At 37.6% G+C, this 18,629-nt stretch overlaps 1 protein-coding gene across 3 annotated transcripts in view; it reads right to left on the minus strand.

Annotated features, from left to right (window-relative positions):
- Nucleotides 1-3,535: 3,535 nt before the first annotated feature.
- LOC145672941 (very long chain fatty acid elongase 4-like) overlaps nucleotides 3,536-18,629 on the minus strand; it is a 511,227-nt gene continuing 496,133 nt past the window's right edge. For all 3 annotated transcript variants that reach the window (XM_081742171.1, XM_081742172.1, XM_081742173.1), the window contains 3 exons: nucleotides 17,101-17,215; nucleotides 11,164-11,291; nucleotides 3,536-4,659 (listed from right to left, as the gene is read on the minus strand). In XM_081742171.1, coding sequence (XP_081598297.1) covers nucleotides 4,333-4,659; nucleotides 11,164-11,291; nucleotides 17,101-17,215 — 570 coding nt within the window. In that variant the 3' untranslated portion in view covers nucleotides 3,536-4,332. The remainder of the gene's footprint in view (nucleotides 4,660-11,163; nucleotides 11,292-17,100; nucleotides 17,216-18,629) is intronic.

The raw sequence follows: 18,629 nt of genomic DNA on the forward strand, positions 1-18,629 counted from the left end.
TATGTCCAAGAATATCATCCCAACCGTAATTAGTGGAAGATTTACGGGGTTTAGGATTTTCAGGCGACCCAACTGCATGATTTCTTTTTTTAAAAATCTAATGTTAGTCATTCCTATACGTATAAGCTTCAAGTCCCCGCTCCCCCCAAAAAAAGTACTGATTTCTAAAAAGACGAAGCCTTTGTGAGTGAAGCCCCTCTCAAACTATTTTTCTGGATCCGCCACTGTTCATAATTTATTTTCCAACAAGAAATTCAATCCGGCATCTACCTAAATAGAAAATTTACCTAAATTTAACATGCAGGAGGTTCCAGTAGTAATAATTTCCTATGTAAGAGGTATTTTGGACCAGTGCAAAGTAACCCCGAGTAGAGACTGAAACCGCGTTCTTCCAGATTTACTTTTTTTCATGACTTTAAAACGTTTCACATTTCAATTTTAACTGTTGCATTAAAGTTCCATTATACACAGTAGTATTCTGTGAAACTGACTTAACTTTGACGGAAATTCCTGTAGGTGATATCTATCAAATTTTGGCGGTCTTTACAGTGACTGCTTTCCACACCTCTACAATAACAAACCCTCCGGGTAATTAGAATTGATGTTAACCCCCAACATTATAGCCAAAATACAGTTAGATGTTCTATCTTACGGTGGCAGTTGAAACTTCCTCTTTACAGTTCATGGTTTTACCGACAGAGGATTGTGAAATTCTTTTCATATTTTGTGCAAAGTAACCCCGTCTTACGGTATACAATAATTTTTTTGCTGTTTCATATTCAGACGATGAAAACAATCAAAATGAAATGACATGTTTCAGTTTAACGTTCCACTCAAGGATGTTATAAAATAGAGGATCTGCCCATATGTATCGATGAAGCTAAAAAAAACAACCGAGCATCGACACGTCTGATTGGCTACTCTCGTTTCTGCCATCGTCTGATTGGCTACTTTCGTTTCCGCCATGATTGTTGGCTCAAAACTTTGCGATCCTATTGGGCGGAGTGGGCAGAGTAGGGGGTAGCGAAACTGTGACGTATAGCTTCAAGATTTTGTTGTAAGGGCAGATCCTCTATTTTATAAGATCCTTGGTTCCATTACTATGCCCTTTTAAACTACGGGACACGATGATTAAGACAAGTGAATGATGATGGAAGAATTGGTAGGGTGAGAATGTGGGAGGAAACGGGAAAACCTACGTATACGATGTTGTCCACCACAAACTTATGTGGCCGGGATCGAACCAAGGACTCCATGCACCAGAAATAAGCGCTCTACCACTGAGCCACCGTGCCGCCCCCCCCCCCCTTTATCAAAGAAATTGATTCCTTACTTTTGATTCTCTATACGAGGGGGTGATAGAGCCCTTTCCTCTGATGAGTGGGATCCGTGGTTCGATTCCCGGCCCGTGGGTTTTCCCGTTTCCTCCCACTTTCTCATTCCACCATTTCTTCCAGTATCATTCACCAGGATGTCTACTAAAATTCTAAAATAAAATTTCGTGACCTTTTCTTTCGCAAACCATAACATTTAGTAACATTTTAAAAAACAAATTTGGGTACGAATTGGGCCGAATTTTCATGCATGAGACAGAAGCGTGCTTTGCTTTGCGATTTGGTGGCGTCTAAAGCCGACCACCGTAGACACTTTTGGTGTTGAATTTTGACGTTTTATAAAACAAAATTTTCCAGTCTATACTTATATTTGTACAGATGAAAAAAATAATCGTGACCCAAAAGCTAAATTTCATGACCTTTTCTTGACTTTCATGACCGTTTTCTGATTTCGTGACTTTTCATGACTTTCGTGACCGATAGACACCCTGTTCACTTACTTCAATCATCGTCTCCCTTAGCCTAAAGGGCATAATCGTGGGACGTTAAAAGCTTAGAAGATTTTGATTCTGTACATGCTGGCCAAAACTGATAGTGATTTCTCAAGTAGTTTTTGACATATTTTATCTCCCGGCCGGTCGGACAAACGGACAGAATATATATTTCAAGAAATTTTGGTAAACTCCTTAAAAACTAAGATACGCAAGCACTTACAATACCTTTTTCATACACTTTCGTACTGCTGCTAGTTTGGGTGGAATAATACAATTCTCGGAAAGAGCATGAAGAAAATTCCATCAAAATCCTCCTACAGTAGCAAATTATGTTAAAGACATGTAGTTGGTGGACGCTTTTGGTGGCGTTGGAAACGTCTGGGTCCCCTGAACACAGCCGTGATGTCTGAAATTGGGCCCTGGCCCTGAGGCCCCAGAAATAGGGTCCCGAAGTCTTTGACACGGGTCCCTTCTACTCGCTATTAAACATGGAGCTCTTACACGTCGATGGTGGCCTTTGGAAAGGTCGAGGGACCGGGAGCACAGTAGTGATGTCAGAAATCGGGCACTAGCCCCAGAAATGGAGTTCTGAAGTTTTAGGGTCGGGTCCATTCTTTTTCTCTTTTAAGCATGAAGTTGTTTGATGCAGATGGTGACGTTGGAAAGCTCCGTCTCCCCTTGACATATCGGTGTTGTTGGAGCCCGGGACCTGATGTCCCAGAAATGGGGTCCCCAAATTTTGGGCTTTGGTTCACTCTATTCCTCTTTTAAGCACGGAATTGTTAGATGTGGGTGGTGGCGTTGGAAAGATCCGGAAAATTAGCAGTTATGTCAGACACCGGGCCCTGGCCCCGAGGCCACAGAAATGAGGTCCTGAAATTTTGGGCTCGGGCCGATTCTATTCGTCTATTAAACAAGAAGTTTTTTGGTCACAAGTGGTGCCATTGGAATAATCTTGGTCCCTTGAGCACTGTGGTGATGTAAGAAACCGAGTCCGGGCCCCGAATTTTTGAGTTGTGTCGCGAACCTTTGCTCTGACTTGATCTCAATAGCTGATTGCACAAGATAAAACCATCAATTCAGCTATATATAGTGTATGATTTTAGCTTGTGAATCAGGTATTGAGATTAAGCCACAGCAAAGATTTGCGACACAATCCAAACATTCGGGGCCCGGATCCGATTTCTTACACCACTGCTGTGCTCAAGGGACCAAGATGTTCCCAACGCCATCAAATGCGTAATACAACTCCATACTTAATAGGCAAATAGAAGGGTCCGGAGCCCAAAACTTCGGGACCTCATTTCTGGGACATCAGTCCCGGGTCCCATTTTTGACATCATCTATGTGCTAAGGGAATCCTGACGTTTCAAATGCCCCTACCCGCATCCAAAAAACTTTATGTTTAATAGGCGAATAGAGGGAATCCGAGCCAAAATCTTTAGGACTCCATTTCTGGGTGGTCGGAAACAGGGCCCGATTTCTGACATCATCACTGTGCTCAGGGGATCCAGACCATTCTAAGGCCACCAGCCACGTCCACCAACTCCATATCTAACACAGTTTTCCTACTGTAGGAGAATCGGCTCCATGCTGTTTTGGGTAGGATCTCGTATAATAGCTTGCGTGCTGAAAAAAAAAAAAAAAGAACCCAGAGCCATCTGGCGTTAAAAAATCCGCTTAAAAGTTAAAAAATAAATACATAAATAAAGCGACTATTTCATAAAGCACTTTTATTTATCATCTTGTAAATGTAAATATAAGAAAACACTCTGAAAGACTGCTTTCTAACATTTCATCAATTACAAAACTCACATTACGACATATTATACAGTACGCAAATACTCTTATCTTTAACACTCAATGGATGGAAACAAACTTTCAAAGGAAGAGGAGGGAAAAATGAGGCTAGCCAATGTGCATTAATAGCAAAAATTACATAATTTAGGAATATTTCGTTACCTATTTCTCCACACCAAAAGATAAAAAGAGCCTCTCCTTATTTTTGCAAGAAAAAAAAAAATCAACCAACTCGCAAACTATCACTTTTTTTTTTTTTTTTTTTCGAACTACCTATATGAGGAAAGCTAAATTGCACAAAAATTGGGGTGATAGTTTGTTCTACCAATCCGTGACAATATCATAGCTCTAACTTTTGAGTAATTATTATTATTATTTCTTAATTATTGGATTAAGGATTTAATAAGGTATTTTCAAAATTTTTTGAAGAATCATTCTTTATATTAAGAATAATTATTAAAAAATTGTTATTTAAAATAGTTCTAGAGTGCCATTTTTGTATATATATTTATATATATTTTCCACAAAAAAATGCTGCATTAGCAATTGTGCTTTTATGATTATCTGTGATTGGTGCAAGCTGCCAGTTTTCGCAAAACTTATACAACCTGCTTAATACGTGATTCATCCTAAACATACCAATACTAGTAGATTTTTTTATTATTATTATTTCTCTCAATTTTCAACCTGTGAAAATAGGCTTTTCATATATACTTGTTGACTTCGGTTGCTCGTGTTTCGATAGCCACTAGAATGCCACTCTTCACAAGACTCGCCGATTCTGCCATTGTGTCATTCAACAAGGTAAATTTACTCGAGTACGGTTTCTTTCCGTACTCGTCTTCCTTCCCGCCGGAGAGGCAACAGTTCTTCTTGTCGTCGTGTTTCTTGTACGCGTGGAAGTAGAAGTTGGTGAACAATATGAACAACGAGAACACATAGATAATTGACCATCCTATTAGCCATAGTGGAGCGTCACACTTATTCCAAACTCCAACAATCAAATGGGCTGCGATCGCAATGAACTGGACCTAGGAACAAAGAAGTCATATGAAAACGAAATAAATCTTGAGAAAAATTTTGCACTATTTTCTTTCTTTTAAAACATGATTTATAAGTAGTACCAGGTCCGTATTTACATACAGGGTTATTACAAATGATTCATCAGGTTTCAAAGTCTTATAATTTAATGCCCACCTATTTGTACTAATAACCAATCGAAAGAGTATACTTTAAATTTTTGTTTGTCACTGCAGGTTCCGTTGTGACTCACCAGGTGGCAGGGTGATAAGTTTGCAAAATGGCGAATAATCAATAGAAACAGAGTTTGGGCGATGTGCTCAGGATGATTTGGCACTCTTAAGGTGGTCCCCAAGAGTGCCTTGCAGTTTGTGACTTCTTTTCCTGTGGGGATATGTGAAAGATAATGTGTACGTACCACCTTTGCCGACAACATTAGCTGAACTCAAGGATCACATCACTGTTGCGCTAGCGAACATTGTCAGGAACATGCTCGAACATCTGAGTTTGACTACCGCATAGATGTGTGTCGTGTTAACACGAGAGCGCATGTAGAACATTTGTAATGATGTGTAAGAAACTTGAAAATGTGCTTTTTCAAATGATGTATCAATCATTATTTTGTATGTAATACTTTGTGAAATACATTCATACAAAACCCGATGAATTATTTTTAATAACCCTGTATTGTGCGCCCTGTGCTCTAAATAATTTGTTCCCCCCTCCCACACACACACACAAAATTATGTTTCAAACAAGGAAACAAGTCGTGATTTTCCAAACATACCAGCTCTTGTTGAGTAGGAATTTAGGTATTACAAGTTACAAAAGTTATAACGTAATTTTAAATAGCCTAATTATTTCAATGATGATTATATGTGGTGTTCTGCCCGATGGTAGGTAACCATTGGTGGACGTCACTGTGAGAGACCAATAATTATTGGTGGTATCTGATAAAAAAAAACTTTACATTATTCACCGTCAGTACTGATTTAATAGCATCTACTGTATATTAATAATACAATAAGCTGTCTGTCTGTCTGTAGCGCTTTTCAACTCGAGAACCATAGTAGATAGAAACATGAAATTTTAATATGTTTAAAGCTCTCAGAGAAATGATCCAAATGACCTGCTCCAGGTATCTAGGCTACACCTGAGCTGAGAAATAGGGGTGCAAAGTCCCCATAAGAATAACATGGGGACACTTTAAAAATAATTGAAACCAATATTAAGAGTTGAATTCATAGTTTTTGAGGTCGCTGAGATGAATAGTGACAGTTTTAATACAATTCAGCTTCAAGGTTATACTCCACTTCCCACGGAGGGGGCGAGATATGCAATCGAAACGACAGATATTAATGTTGAATTCATAGTTTTCGAGGTCGCTGAGTTTAACGGTATCAGTTTACATGATGTTCAAGTGAATTCTCACCTCTTACGGTGGGGGTGAGAGAGGATGACATTTTAGAAATAATCAGATAAAGCTAGCTAATTAGTAAATACTGTAATTAGAGCGAATTAAACACATTAACATATTTTTTCGCCTTGCGCGGGACTCTGCGGGTTGCTAGTTTTAAATATTACTTTCTTGTGAACCTTTTTTAAAAAATCCAAAATTTTGCCGCCCTCTAAATTCTGTAGTCCTAAGCTCGAGCACTAGAAGAAGACTAACAACAGACATAGTCTGATACTTAACAGTAAAATAAATAAAGAGTTTCAACCAATTATTATAACAAACTAATGACAACGACCTACTTTTTACGGCCCTAAAACTTCACTTTTCTCCAAAACTACACATCAGAATTTCCCCTCAAGCATCTTATTTTGAACAGTTCGACCTGATCTACTGATTGATTGTATATTGTTAGGGTAGCTTGGACAAGAAAGGCAGTGGTGCTATTAAAACTTTTTAACAACCGGTTCTGTATACATATGAGAGAGAGATAGTAGATAGATATTTTCTTACAAAACAAACCATACAAGGTAGACAAAACCAAAATTTTTACTAGATACCACAAGTGACAAAATAGCGACATGTACAGCATCCTAATACAAGGTGGTGTGACGAAATTAGGTAGCACTGCGAATATACTGAAAACGAATTGTCCAAGATAGATGGCTGTCAAAAAGCATTGTAAAGACCGACCTTCATCCAGCAATGGATCGGTAATTGACGATAATGTGTTCCAAATACAAATAACTCTTATTACATCATTCATATAACCCCAGTTCTCATTCTTGATATATTAGGAATAAACGTTTATACCTTGTTCTGAGAGATTATATATTTAACCCTATAAGAATTTCTAAAAACAAAGATAAAATATAATTTACCGTTCCTCACCCCGCTATTAATCTTCTGATATGTACAGAGTAAAGCAATGTTCTTTAAATAAGCCATTTGTTTTTCACTGTGAAAAAATGTGTCCAACAAGGTGCCTCTTCCAGCTGCCTGTGTGTGTGACAGACAGAGAGAGTTTATGACTTGCTGTGACAAACGGTTCTGCGAACTCGAAATATTTTAACAACCGTTTCTAGCGAACTGGCTGAATAGCGCCACTAAAAAAAGGTTATATATATTTCAACATGCTTGTTATGTGAAGCTTGGTAGAAATGAGCCTGTGCAAACTTAGTAAATGTAGACATTTCACATTTGTAATGTGAGACTGAGATTTACATGTAGATGTGTTGTTTGATGATTCGACGAAGCTCCATAAAGAAATAGTTGTGAATCAGCCGCAATAATGTATGATTACAGAAAAGACTCAATCTTTCTGTTTTACGTTCCACAGTTATACCGTGTGGGCTAAAAGTGACTGTGATGATGAGAATGAATGCAATGGTGGAATGAAGAAAATGGGAGGACACGGGAATACTTCGAGAAAAGCAATGCACACGGTATTTGTCCACAACGAAGCCCACTTGGCGCGAGCTGGGATCCAATCAGAGACCTCGCGCACCACAGGTGAACGCTCTACCAGTAAGCCACCGTGGCGCCCACTCCCATGTTTTCGAATAGCTGAAGTTGAATATAAGGAAGCTAGGAATCATATATCATCGACCTTGTATGTACAAGATTACCGAAATATTATACTTACGTGTTACACTATTAACATATATTATTAACATAACGAAATACTATTAACAAAAATTAAATGTTACGAATTAATAATAATTTTATGTTATATTTTATTAACCATACTGTGTACTGTTGTCTTACTAATGAGTTCATGAAAGGTTTGATAAGGGTATTCTTTAGTGGCGTCAGTTTATGTAGTTCACAAGAGCACGTGAACCGCCAAATATTGTGCGTTGTTTATTGATCCTTAAGAGATTTAATAATATTAAGAGTATTGTATTATCACTCCGTTACTTTCTTTTCTTTCTTGTAACACTACAGTCACCAGAAGCTTTCTTTAAATTTTAAACATACTTTCCGCTTGCTTTTCCCCTTGCTTATATGCATTCCATCATCACACTATGTTCATAGCAGGGATGTGAGCATGATGGGCTACTCCGTGTGTTGTACAGAAGGGAAGCGGGGGCAGCAGAGTGGAGGAACTGCAGTCTCCCGATATTCAAAAGATCTGAACGTGCAGTGTTGACAGCTGTTGTTATATAATTTCCAGTAATGTGACGCTTTAAACAGAAGTAAAGAATAAACTTTAGCAATTGGAAATAGAAGAAAATAGCAGTATATAATTCATTCTTTCGATCATTTATATGTAGTTCTTTTTGTCTCAATTTCTTATAATAAAAATAAAATAATATAATATAATAAAATAAGGGAACAAACAAAATTAAGGCTTTCCACGGGAATGGAGGGTTTAAAACCCTTTCCCAGAAATTCTTAAGTTAACGCAGAATAAAATTAAATTTCAATTTATATTCAAGTCTTCTTAAAACACGTATAATCTCTGTTTTTACCTCTGAGTATGGTTTTTCTGCCTAAATAAACGGAATATTTATAAGAAAAGCGAATAGTTTATGAAACATACTGTACTTTGTAACACTGCTACAATGGTAAAAATCTTACCTCCTGCATTGTGAGAATGTGATGGAAATTTTGAAAAACTGATTTTCCTATTTCAACACCATTCTTTACCCATGTGAAATAGAAAAAATACAAGCATTGTTATTTGTAGTAAAGTACGTTCAGCTTACTTCTGGAATTTAAAAAAGAGAAAAAGGCAATGTTTTGTTTTTAGGCATAACTTGCTTTAATTTGAAGATTTGTACTTGAAACGCTGAAACATGTTTCTCTCAATATATTTCAAAGTGGCAAAAATGAAAACGTGTTGTGTGGTGGTATATTGATTGATTTTTAAATGTCTTTGCTAGTATTTATTATTTATTTTCCATAGGTTCCAATTATATATTGGTAGATATTCGTCCAATCGTTTTCAAAAATAGCTTATACCCACCCGTATACCTCCATTACATCCCTGAATTAAAGCATATATATATACACGAGGGTCACTACGAAAGTTTTGAGATGTGAAATAACTTACATACTTACAATCAATTTAACACTTACATTTTCTCAAAGTATTCACCATTACTCTACACACTTTTGCATCCTCGAAAACCACTTTTGGAAGCAGTGTTGCCAGTCTTTTTATTCAAGTTTTGAAAGTTCATTCTTGTAAGCCACTACAGTTTCTTCAGGGCTGCAAAATCTCTTCCCATGCATGCGATCTTTGATCCTGGGGAACAGAAAATAATCACACGGAGCCAGGCAGGGCTATACGGCGGATGAGTCATAAGTTTGACCTCCGTAGATTCTAAAAACTGAATTGTGATGTTGGCCGTGCGTGCGGACGCGTTTCATGATAAAGCAGGATCTCACGCAATCCAGTTCCTGGACGCCGTTCCCGAAGCTTCTGGAACACTTTTGTTAGGCAAACAATAGTGTACCACTGAGCAGTAACAGTCCTTTGTTCTTCAAGTGGAACAGTTGCAACATGGCCAGATTTGGAGAAGAAAGTTGCGACCATCTTCTTCTCCATACTTCGCGGTCGCTTCACTTTCGTGGGTGGATTTTCGTCTGGAAAGATCCAAACTATAGACTGGCGTTTATTTTCAGGGTCAAATTGATAGACCCAAGTCTCATCACCAGTAACAATGTCAGAGACGCGTCGAGAAATACCTCCATCAAATCTTGCAAGCATTTCTTTACAACATTCCACACGCATGCGCTTCTGCTGTTCAGTCAAAGTGTCAGGCACCCAACGAGATGAAACCTTCCTGAGCCGATGATGATTATGAAGAATTTTTGTTACTGCTGGCGATCCAATGTTCACTGTAGATTCAATGTCCTTGAAAGTTGTTTGAGGATTTTCTCGAATCATTTGTTCCACAGAGGCAATGTTTTCATCTGACACAGCTGTTGCCGGACGTCCAGCTCTCTCTTCATCTTTAAGCGATGTCCGGTCTCTTCGGAATTCACCGAAATATTGTAGCACGGGAAGGAGCAAGGTCCCCAAATGCCCCCTGCAGACGGTCAAGGCTTTGTGTCTCGTTCAAACCCCTTTTGAAATCGTAAAGGATCATTGCCCGAAAATGTTCCCTTTCGAGCTCCATTCTAGACAACCGAATACTGCTCACATCAACAAACAAGTGAAGGCGATACGGCCACACCGATAAGCGAGGCGAGTTGAAACTTGCTTCGCTTTTTCGCTCTAGATACCACTACCGAACGCAATTGTTGGAATTCAAATACTGTGCCACAACAATGCATATCTCAAAACTTTCGTAGTGACCCTCGACACCGCATACTCCCGTATATCCTCCATTACACCTTTGATATACAGGGTATCTCAAAAGTCCCCTGGCATAGGGTAACTTTGTTATTATTATTAGGGTTACAACAAAATGTAAGAAGAGAAACCGTCTCCAAATATGATGTTTTCAATCTAAAGTGAAGGAATTTTTTAAATCGGACGAGCCGTTTGGGCAGTAAACTTTTTATCTGCCCAATGTTCAATGAAAATGCAACGTTGCCATTTACCTGAACCCACACGATTAGTGAATGAAATTACTGTCTTTTACGCTAACGTGTCGATGACCAGCCCTATTTTCATTTAACATTGAGTGCATAAAAAATGTACAGCCCAAACAGCTCCTCCGATTTATTAAAAAAAAAAAAAAAAAAATCCTTCACTTTAGATTGAAAACATCATGACTGGAGACGGTTTACCCTCTTACATTTTGTTGTAACTCTGTTAAGAACAAGAGTTACCCTATGTCAGGAGACTTTTGAGATACCGTGTATATTCGTAGTGTTAGTGTTTCCTAAAACACACTCTTAATACTAGAGAGTCTAAGACCTATTTGACACGGAACCATGTTTTACAAGATTTCTTGTAACAAAAATATCATCATTAGCCGATTGTAGCACAATTAATTCACATATTATTGACAAAAATTTCCAAGATGGAAAATATTTACCATGTGATTTCATGTCTCCTCCGTCTTTTAAAAGTTTACATACATATACACACACATACACTTACCAACTGGATCTGTGTAAGGTACCGCTTCCACCACAAGTACTTTCTCATGTGTGGTCCCAAAGCCGCCAAAAAGTAATAAGTGTACATTATAACATGTACAAGGGAGTTCAGCATACCGCTGAAGAATGCTGAAAACATAGAAGGAAACGTAATTAGGATGGAGTACATTAATTACCGATATCACTGATCACCAATAAATACCACCACAATAAGTAAAACCAATTTCCCTGACCTTTTAAAACATATTCTAACCACTGACATTCTGGTTGTTGGAAAACTACTTAATTTCTTTTAACTGTAGATCTTCAACATTTTCAACAGGACTAACGTACTCGTCTTTGTACAGTCAGCGATAAAAGTTCTTTCTATTTGTTGAAATTAGTTTTGTAAATGATTTCCGAATGAAAGGACACTTTGAGTACAGTTTTCAGTAAATTAAAAAGAATGTAAATTTCTGTACGTTCCAGCCTTGAAACTCGGTGAAACTGTGTACATTCCACCCATATTCCGTAACCAAACGGAAAGAACCTTTGTCTGAAGAATTTGGCTGTACATTCATGAACTGTACACAATATTACTGTATTTTTAACCTTCAAAACAAATGCATACATACATGAATCGTGAGACTAAATAAAACTTTCTGATCTACATGGAAGCAGAATGGAGTTTACGTATTTCTCGCATGATGTTGAACTAACGGAAAGGATACTTATCTAATGTAATATGTTTTTTTATTGAGAGCCAAAAGCATTTCAACGAACTTTCCTCAGTTGGCAGATCTACGTGGAAAATGCTTCTCACATCTCTGGTACGTGTGATACATTAATTTCAGCTACGGTAGTTGGTGATTTGGATGGAAATAAACATCCTCAAGTTGCATTTTGGACACAAAGCAGGTTAGTGTCTATGATCCGTAGGTGGAATGAAAATAATATCTTACATGAGACATTTTACATGATCCAACTGAAGAAGGTACCAGAGCTTACTGAAACTGTTTTGGTTCGTCACGTCGGATTAGGTAAGTATCATTTTCCCTAATTATTTATTTTGTAAAATTTATTTTATTAAATAAATTTATGCATATTAATATTAAATATTTAATAAAGACACTGTTCATACATCTTGATTCAAAAATGGTAAACAGTTTCCACAAGGTCTCTTGTCTTTCTCAACGGCTTAGAAATTCCTATTACAAACTTGTTTTACAATTCCTAACGGAATAATACCATCTTGCATTATATAAATAGTAAATAGTACTGCATAGAAGAAGAATGCAGTTTCCCACTTAGAACTGCTGGTTGCAAAAATAACCTTCTTGATTCCTTAAAACACTTTACCTTGTAAACACATACGGTAATACTATACAGGGTGTTTCAAAACAACACCGACAACGTTTGGGAGGTGATTCCTGACACCAAGATAAGACAAAAATATAGACCATCCAGAGTGCATAGATGCTTCCTTTCGGAGTTACAGGTCACTGAAAACATGAAAAAATGAACTTTAATGGTCCATAGCCCCACAACTATGAGACCTCCCGTAGTCGGGTCAAGACTTCACTTAGGAACTACTATTGTGCTATCCAAAAATACACGTTTCAGAATTCTAAGGTACTCAGGCAACAATTTTTATACAGGGAGTTCGGCTACGGCCATATAATTTGAAGTACTCACCAACTACCTTTATAAAAATTATTGCGGAAGTACCGCAGGATTCTGAAACATGAATATTTGTATAGGGCACATACTAGTTCCTAAGTGAAGTCATGACCCGACTACGGGTAGGTTCCATAGTGTTGAAGCTGTGGATCTTTCAAGTTCATTTTTTCATGTTTTCAGCAGCCTATAACTCTGAAAAGAAACATTTGTGCACCCACGTTGGTCTATACTTTTTGTCTTATCTTGGTGTCAGGAACCACCTCCCAAACGTTGTCGGTGTTTTGAAACACCCTGTATATATCGGGTGTTGTAAAACTGGCGTCACAGGTGAAAATAAATCGAAAATGTTATATGATGGAAAATTTCACTATGTGGTAACATCGCATATTAACCCTTTAACCACCACGAGGCATGAAGTGTGTGTTATGGATGCCTCACACTTTTTTTGTTTTCGGAGATTATACATATGCAGTACGCAGAATCGGTTACAATAAAATGAAAAGTTTAAGGCCCCAGGGATAGCTTTTGCTAATACATTGTAGCAGTTAAAGGATTAACTTAGAACCATTAGCATTCCTCTACAAATCCATCAAACAGTTAAATCGATTGATAAGATAATAAGTAGTGCTAGTGTCAACTTTTATTGACTTTTGTCACCTGGCAAGAATCGATGTAATTATTTGACGGATTGATAGTTCTACTCTATGGCTCTTTATCTGCGACGCTGCCACATAACGCAATTCGCATCTCCAGACAAGGACCCGAAAGGAATAGAAATATATATATACATATTTTGGTTTATTTTCACTTGTAGAAAAGTGCTCTGTGGTCAGTGGGCGCCATTTTTAGAATACCCGATATATATGAGCATAATCACTTTGTAAATATGTAGTTTAAGCATGACAACGCACGTAAATGGAATAAATTATCAAATTAACCATTGATTCCCTTTGTAAGATGAAAAAAATTACCAGACATTAAGAAATCGTAATTAAAAAAGAAATAAACACTCATTAAAAATCACAAATATTGATCACGTAAAAGGAGATCTTTTTTTAATTAACGCCACTATTCAATGTTCTTGGTTCTTGGTTATCTGTTTAATTGAACAGCTCTTATTGCACCTTAAACCGCATCAAAACTGTTAAAAATAAATTCTGTTTACTGTTTACATCAACGAAATTCTTGTCTTACTCGTTTTGTGTACTGTTAGTGTATGATCGCAGAATCTAATCCATTTACCTAACACAACTAGGCAAGGGAACTAAGGCAATCAAACAGTGATAAGACGGTGATTTTTTCCGCTATGGCTCGGCTCAGAAAGAATAATACGAAATAGGAATTTGGGAGTGGAGGGAGAGATATACTGAGAATTAGGATTAGGAATATCACGGAAACTAAGCAGAGTATGGTATCTTACATACACACATTTGCATATTATAATATTCTGTATGGCTGTGTTTACAAACACCCAACATGTGCTTCTATTTACAAACCATGTGCGTCTTTCTACGGAGTACTATAGCCACAGATGACGGAGACAACAGCGACACCACGGATCACATGACGACCAGGGAACAGCAGCGCCACCGCATCACCTGGAGCGCATATATAACCGAGAGGATTCCATGGACAGCGAACCAGTCTTGACAGGTCAACCCCTCCTCTAGCTTGCTTTGGAGCTCTAGGAGATACCTAACCCAAAGCCTCTAGCTTGCTTTGGAGCTCTAGGAGATACCTAACCCAAAGCCTCTAGCTTGCTTTGGAGCTCTAGGAGATACCTAACCCAAAGCCTCTAGCTTGCTTTGGAGCTCTAGGAGATACCTAACCCAAAGCCTCTAGCTTGCTTTGGAGCTCTAGGAGATACCTAACCCAAAGCCTCTAGCTTGCTTTGGAGCTCTAGGAGATACCTAACCCAAAGCCTCTAGCTTGCTTTGGAGCTCTAGGAGATACCTAACCCAAAGCCTCTAGCTTGCTTTGGAGCTCTAGGAGATACCTAACCCAAAGCCTCTAGCTTGCTTTGGAGCTCTAGGAGATACCTAACCCAAAGCCTCTAGCTTGCTTTGGAGCTCTGTAATTTTTTCCCTCTCTCTGCTTGCTTCGGAGTATTGGGGATTCCTGATCCACTCCACCACCCAGCTTGCTTCTGAGCTCTGTGGAGATCAAGTAGGGCTGCTCGAGCCTTGGATCACCTCTCTCTACCTTGTATTAGGGAGCTTACATTATTGTAATATTTCTGTAAAATACTGTTTAGACACAATTTTTATAATAGAAACCGACAAGCAGATGTTTACAATATGCTAATCTTTCTTCAATATCAACATTATAAACTTTTTATTGTGTCAAGGAACCAAATGGTTGCCAAAAGTAATTATCACACGGTATCTAAAAATTCCTCTATTTCTGGATTGCTTTTTGTCCCTCTCTTTTGACTGTTCTTGACAATCTCGGAACTCCTTGTCTTTTCAATTGATTTATGATGTCTGTATATGCTTTTCTTCTTTGGCATTCAAATTCTTGATTCTACTTCTTTCATTGTCTAATAATATAAAGCATTCCACTTCATAGGGACATGGATTTTGGTCCTAGTAAGCTACTTTTTATACAGAGTTAGCATAAATGATTAATTCATTTTGAAAATGCTATATTTTCAAAAATATTACACGTACACATATGAAAAATATATGAAAAGAACCAACAACTCACTAAGTTCGTACTGTGTGGTAGCACGAGTCCATTATCTTTCCGATCGGGTGTGGCAGTACGAGGTTAGTACCTGTCGAAAATGGAGGGAAAGCAAGAAAAAAAGTTTTTATGTGCTTGAATATGCCAGATATTCGTCTGCTATGGCTGTACAATGTGCTTTCAGAAGAGAGTGTGGGAAAGAACCGCCAAGTAAACAAAGCATTTTGCGGTGGTATTGGCAATTCAAGGACACTGGTTGCTTGTGTAAAGGGAAAAGCATCTGGCCTCCCAGATCTCCTGATTTAACGCCCTGTGACTTTTTTCTGTGAGGGTACGTTGAGAACCTTGTTTACGTACCCCCACTACCTCAATCCTTAGTCGAGCTCTAGGAACGCATCAGTGCAGAAATTGACACGACTATGCTACAAAATGTATGGAATGAGCTTGGGTATCGTCTGGAAATGTGTCGTGTCACCAAAGGGGCACATACTGTATGTTTGTAGAGGGTGTATAGACTTGGTGAGTTTGTGGTTCTTTTAAAGTATTTTTCATGTGTGTACGTGTAGTACTTTTAAAACTATAGCCTCCTCAAAATGAATGAACCATTTATGTTAGCCCTATAGTTTGCCCATTTGCCCACCAACCGTTGTGTGGATACACATAAATATCAATGATAAAATTCAAATATGGTTACGACTCTGGTCTTCACAATAAACAGTAAAACAAGTTCATATTCCGTATTATCACTCTCGATTTTCACACAATTAAATGTAAATAACACAGTTAACATTGCAATTAAATTGTTACAATATATTACTGTAGAAATGCACAAATATTAAATCTCAAAACTAAACATCGTTAAGGTCCTTGTTCTATTTAGAAATAATTAATTTGATACAATGCAGCTTTTATGTTGCAAATTAAATCCCAGAATAGTTTTAGATATGCAAACTGCCTGCACGCTAGCGACATCTGTTGCCATTAGGTAGGCAGCGACATCTGTCAGCGTGACTATTAATTACTAGGACTTCGCGTGACGTACTGGCAGGTTTGTCTTTCATAACTAGAATTGTTTTATTATTATTACTTTCCGGTCTTCTTTTTCGTCATCATCATCAATCAGTATTCTGCCATTATTGGCAGGTCATTTGTGCCGAAACAGAGAAGCCTCCATGATCTACGGTCTTCTGCTAACCTCTTCGTCTTCACGTACGATTTTTTTGTTTTGATATCGTCCATTAATTCTCGTATCCTTCGCCTCATCTCTCTCTTTCCTACCATAATACCCTCTAGCATGTTCCTCATGATAGTTCCTTCTTAGCCAATGTCCGAACCAGTTTCTGTTCCTCTTTTTAGTTACATTTAGAATTGTTCTTATCTCCCCCACCATTTGTAACATCCTCTCATTCGTTTCCCGCTCGCACGCTGTATGTCCCGTATGAGCGTTTCTGTACACATCCCATATTTTGTAAACATTTCATACGTGTAACTCTCAAGAAAGTCATATTACAAGTACTTTTTATCACAACTTTCGTTCAAGTCCGCACTGAGCTTTCTTTGTTCTAACTAAACATATAATGTACACAGATCTTACCTTGTCCTCCAGGAAGGTACAAAGTTCCAACGTACCAATTAAAAATCATCGTGGAATGGTGATACAAATGTAGGAATGTAAGCTGATTTAGCTTTTTTCTAAGTACAAAAAACACCTACGAAAAATAATAATAATTGTATAATGAACAATTTTTTAAACGAAATCAATTTTTAATTCTAAGTAACCAATTTTATTCCACTACAATATGCATAAGTATCTACAAAATTCTATATAAAATGAACATTATTTTAACTATACAAAAGCACTAAAAGTTTTAAAAAAATGTATGTAACTTAACTTCAAATCTAACTCTACTGTCATTCGCTAATGGAACCATTTTTTTCAAAACAAAAATATACTAGAAAATCTATGCAAAAGGGCTTTTAAAAAGTCTGGAAGGAATGAGTGTATTGTTTTCTGAGATATGGTGGTTAGAGTGAATGTGATTCACAGATGCTAGACTGGAAAAGGGGGAGGTACCGTGGAGTGCACATGCACACCATGGTCTCTTGACCTTAATCCCATAATCTTTCCCATTTAGAGAAATTTTAAATCTACGATGTATTTTGTGGGGAAAAAATGAAATGGATTATCTCCAAAACAGGGTAACTCTGGAACCTTACACGTTGAGAAACATCCGAAGAAATGTGGTGGAACGTTTAATTGGTTACCGAAAGAGTCCTATTATAATAAAAATTTTTAACTACTTTTCAGTTTTCAACACCGCAATCAAATTCAGCGTTACGCTCTTCGTATGTCTGTTACTCATTCCTATAGTCATAATATTGTCCGGCATTCATAAATGGTTTAGTCATCATCATCATTAAATTAAGCATGAACAAACGTAACTGTTAATAATCGATCAAAGAAGAAAAAAGCACACAAATAATATTATGTACAGAGAGATTTATGTACAGATTGTCTTTTTTATTTCGATCTAGTTCCGTTAACAATGATTTTAGAGCAATAATATCGCTTTTTTACTGTAATATGCACTCTGTGATTTAAATTAATTGCCTGCTGAAGATTGGGATTACGTGCTGATTACATACACACACATACACACACAAAGTCAAGTAAATACGTAGTGCATTTTCTAGGACACACATACATATACAGGGTGTTACAAAAATTGTCACATTATTCTGTGAATAGATTCCTCATATTAAAATAAGAAAAAAGTTCATATAGCCCTGTGCTCGAAAGTGGATAGTTTCGGAGTCATAGGGTACCGAAAACGTGAAAAAAAAAAAAAAAAAAAAAATTTAAAGGTCCATAATTCCACTACTATAGGACCGATTGTAGTCGGGTAAAGACATCACTGAGGAACTAATATATGAACTATCCACATATCCATCTTTCAGAACCTCCGGTACTTGCACAGTCATTTTTAGAGAGGCTATTTGGGAGTACTTGATCACTCTCCACCTGTCTCTCTAAAAATTGGTGTAGGGGAACGTGGGGCATAACGGGGTAGGGGGGCATAACGGGGTATCGGTATTTTTTTAACTGTAATTAACTGCAATCTA

Source organism: Thermobia domestica, chromosome 16 (assembly GCF_964235325.1).
Source record: "Thermobia domestica chromosome 16, izTheDome1.hap1.1, whole genome shotgun sequence".
In the NCBI taxonomy this organism is placed as follows: Eukaryota; Metazoa; Arthropoda; class Insecta; order Zygentoma; family Lepismatidae; genus Thermobia; species Thermobia domestica.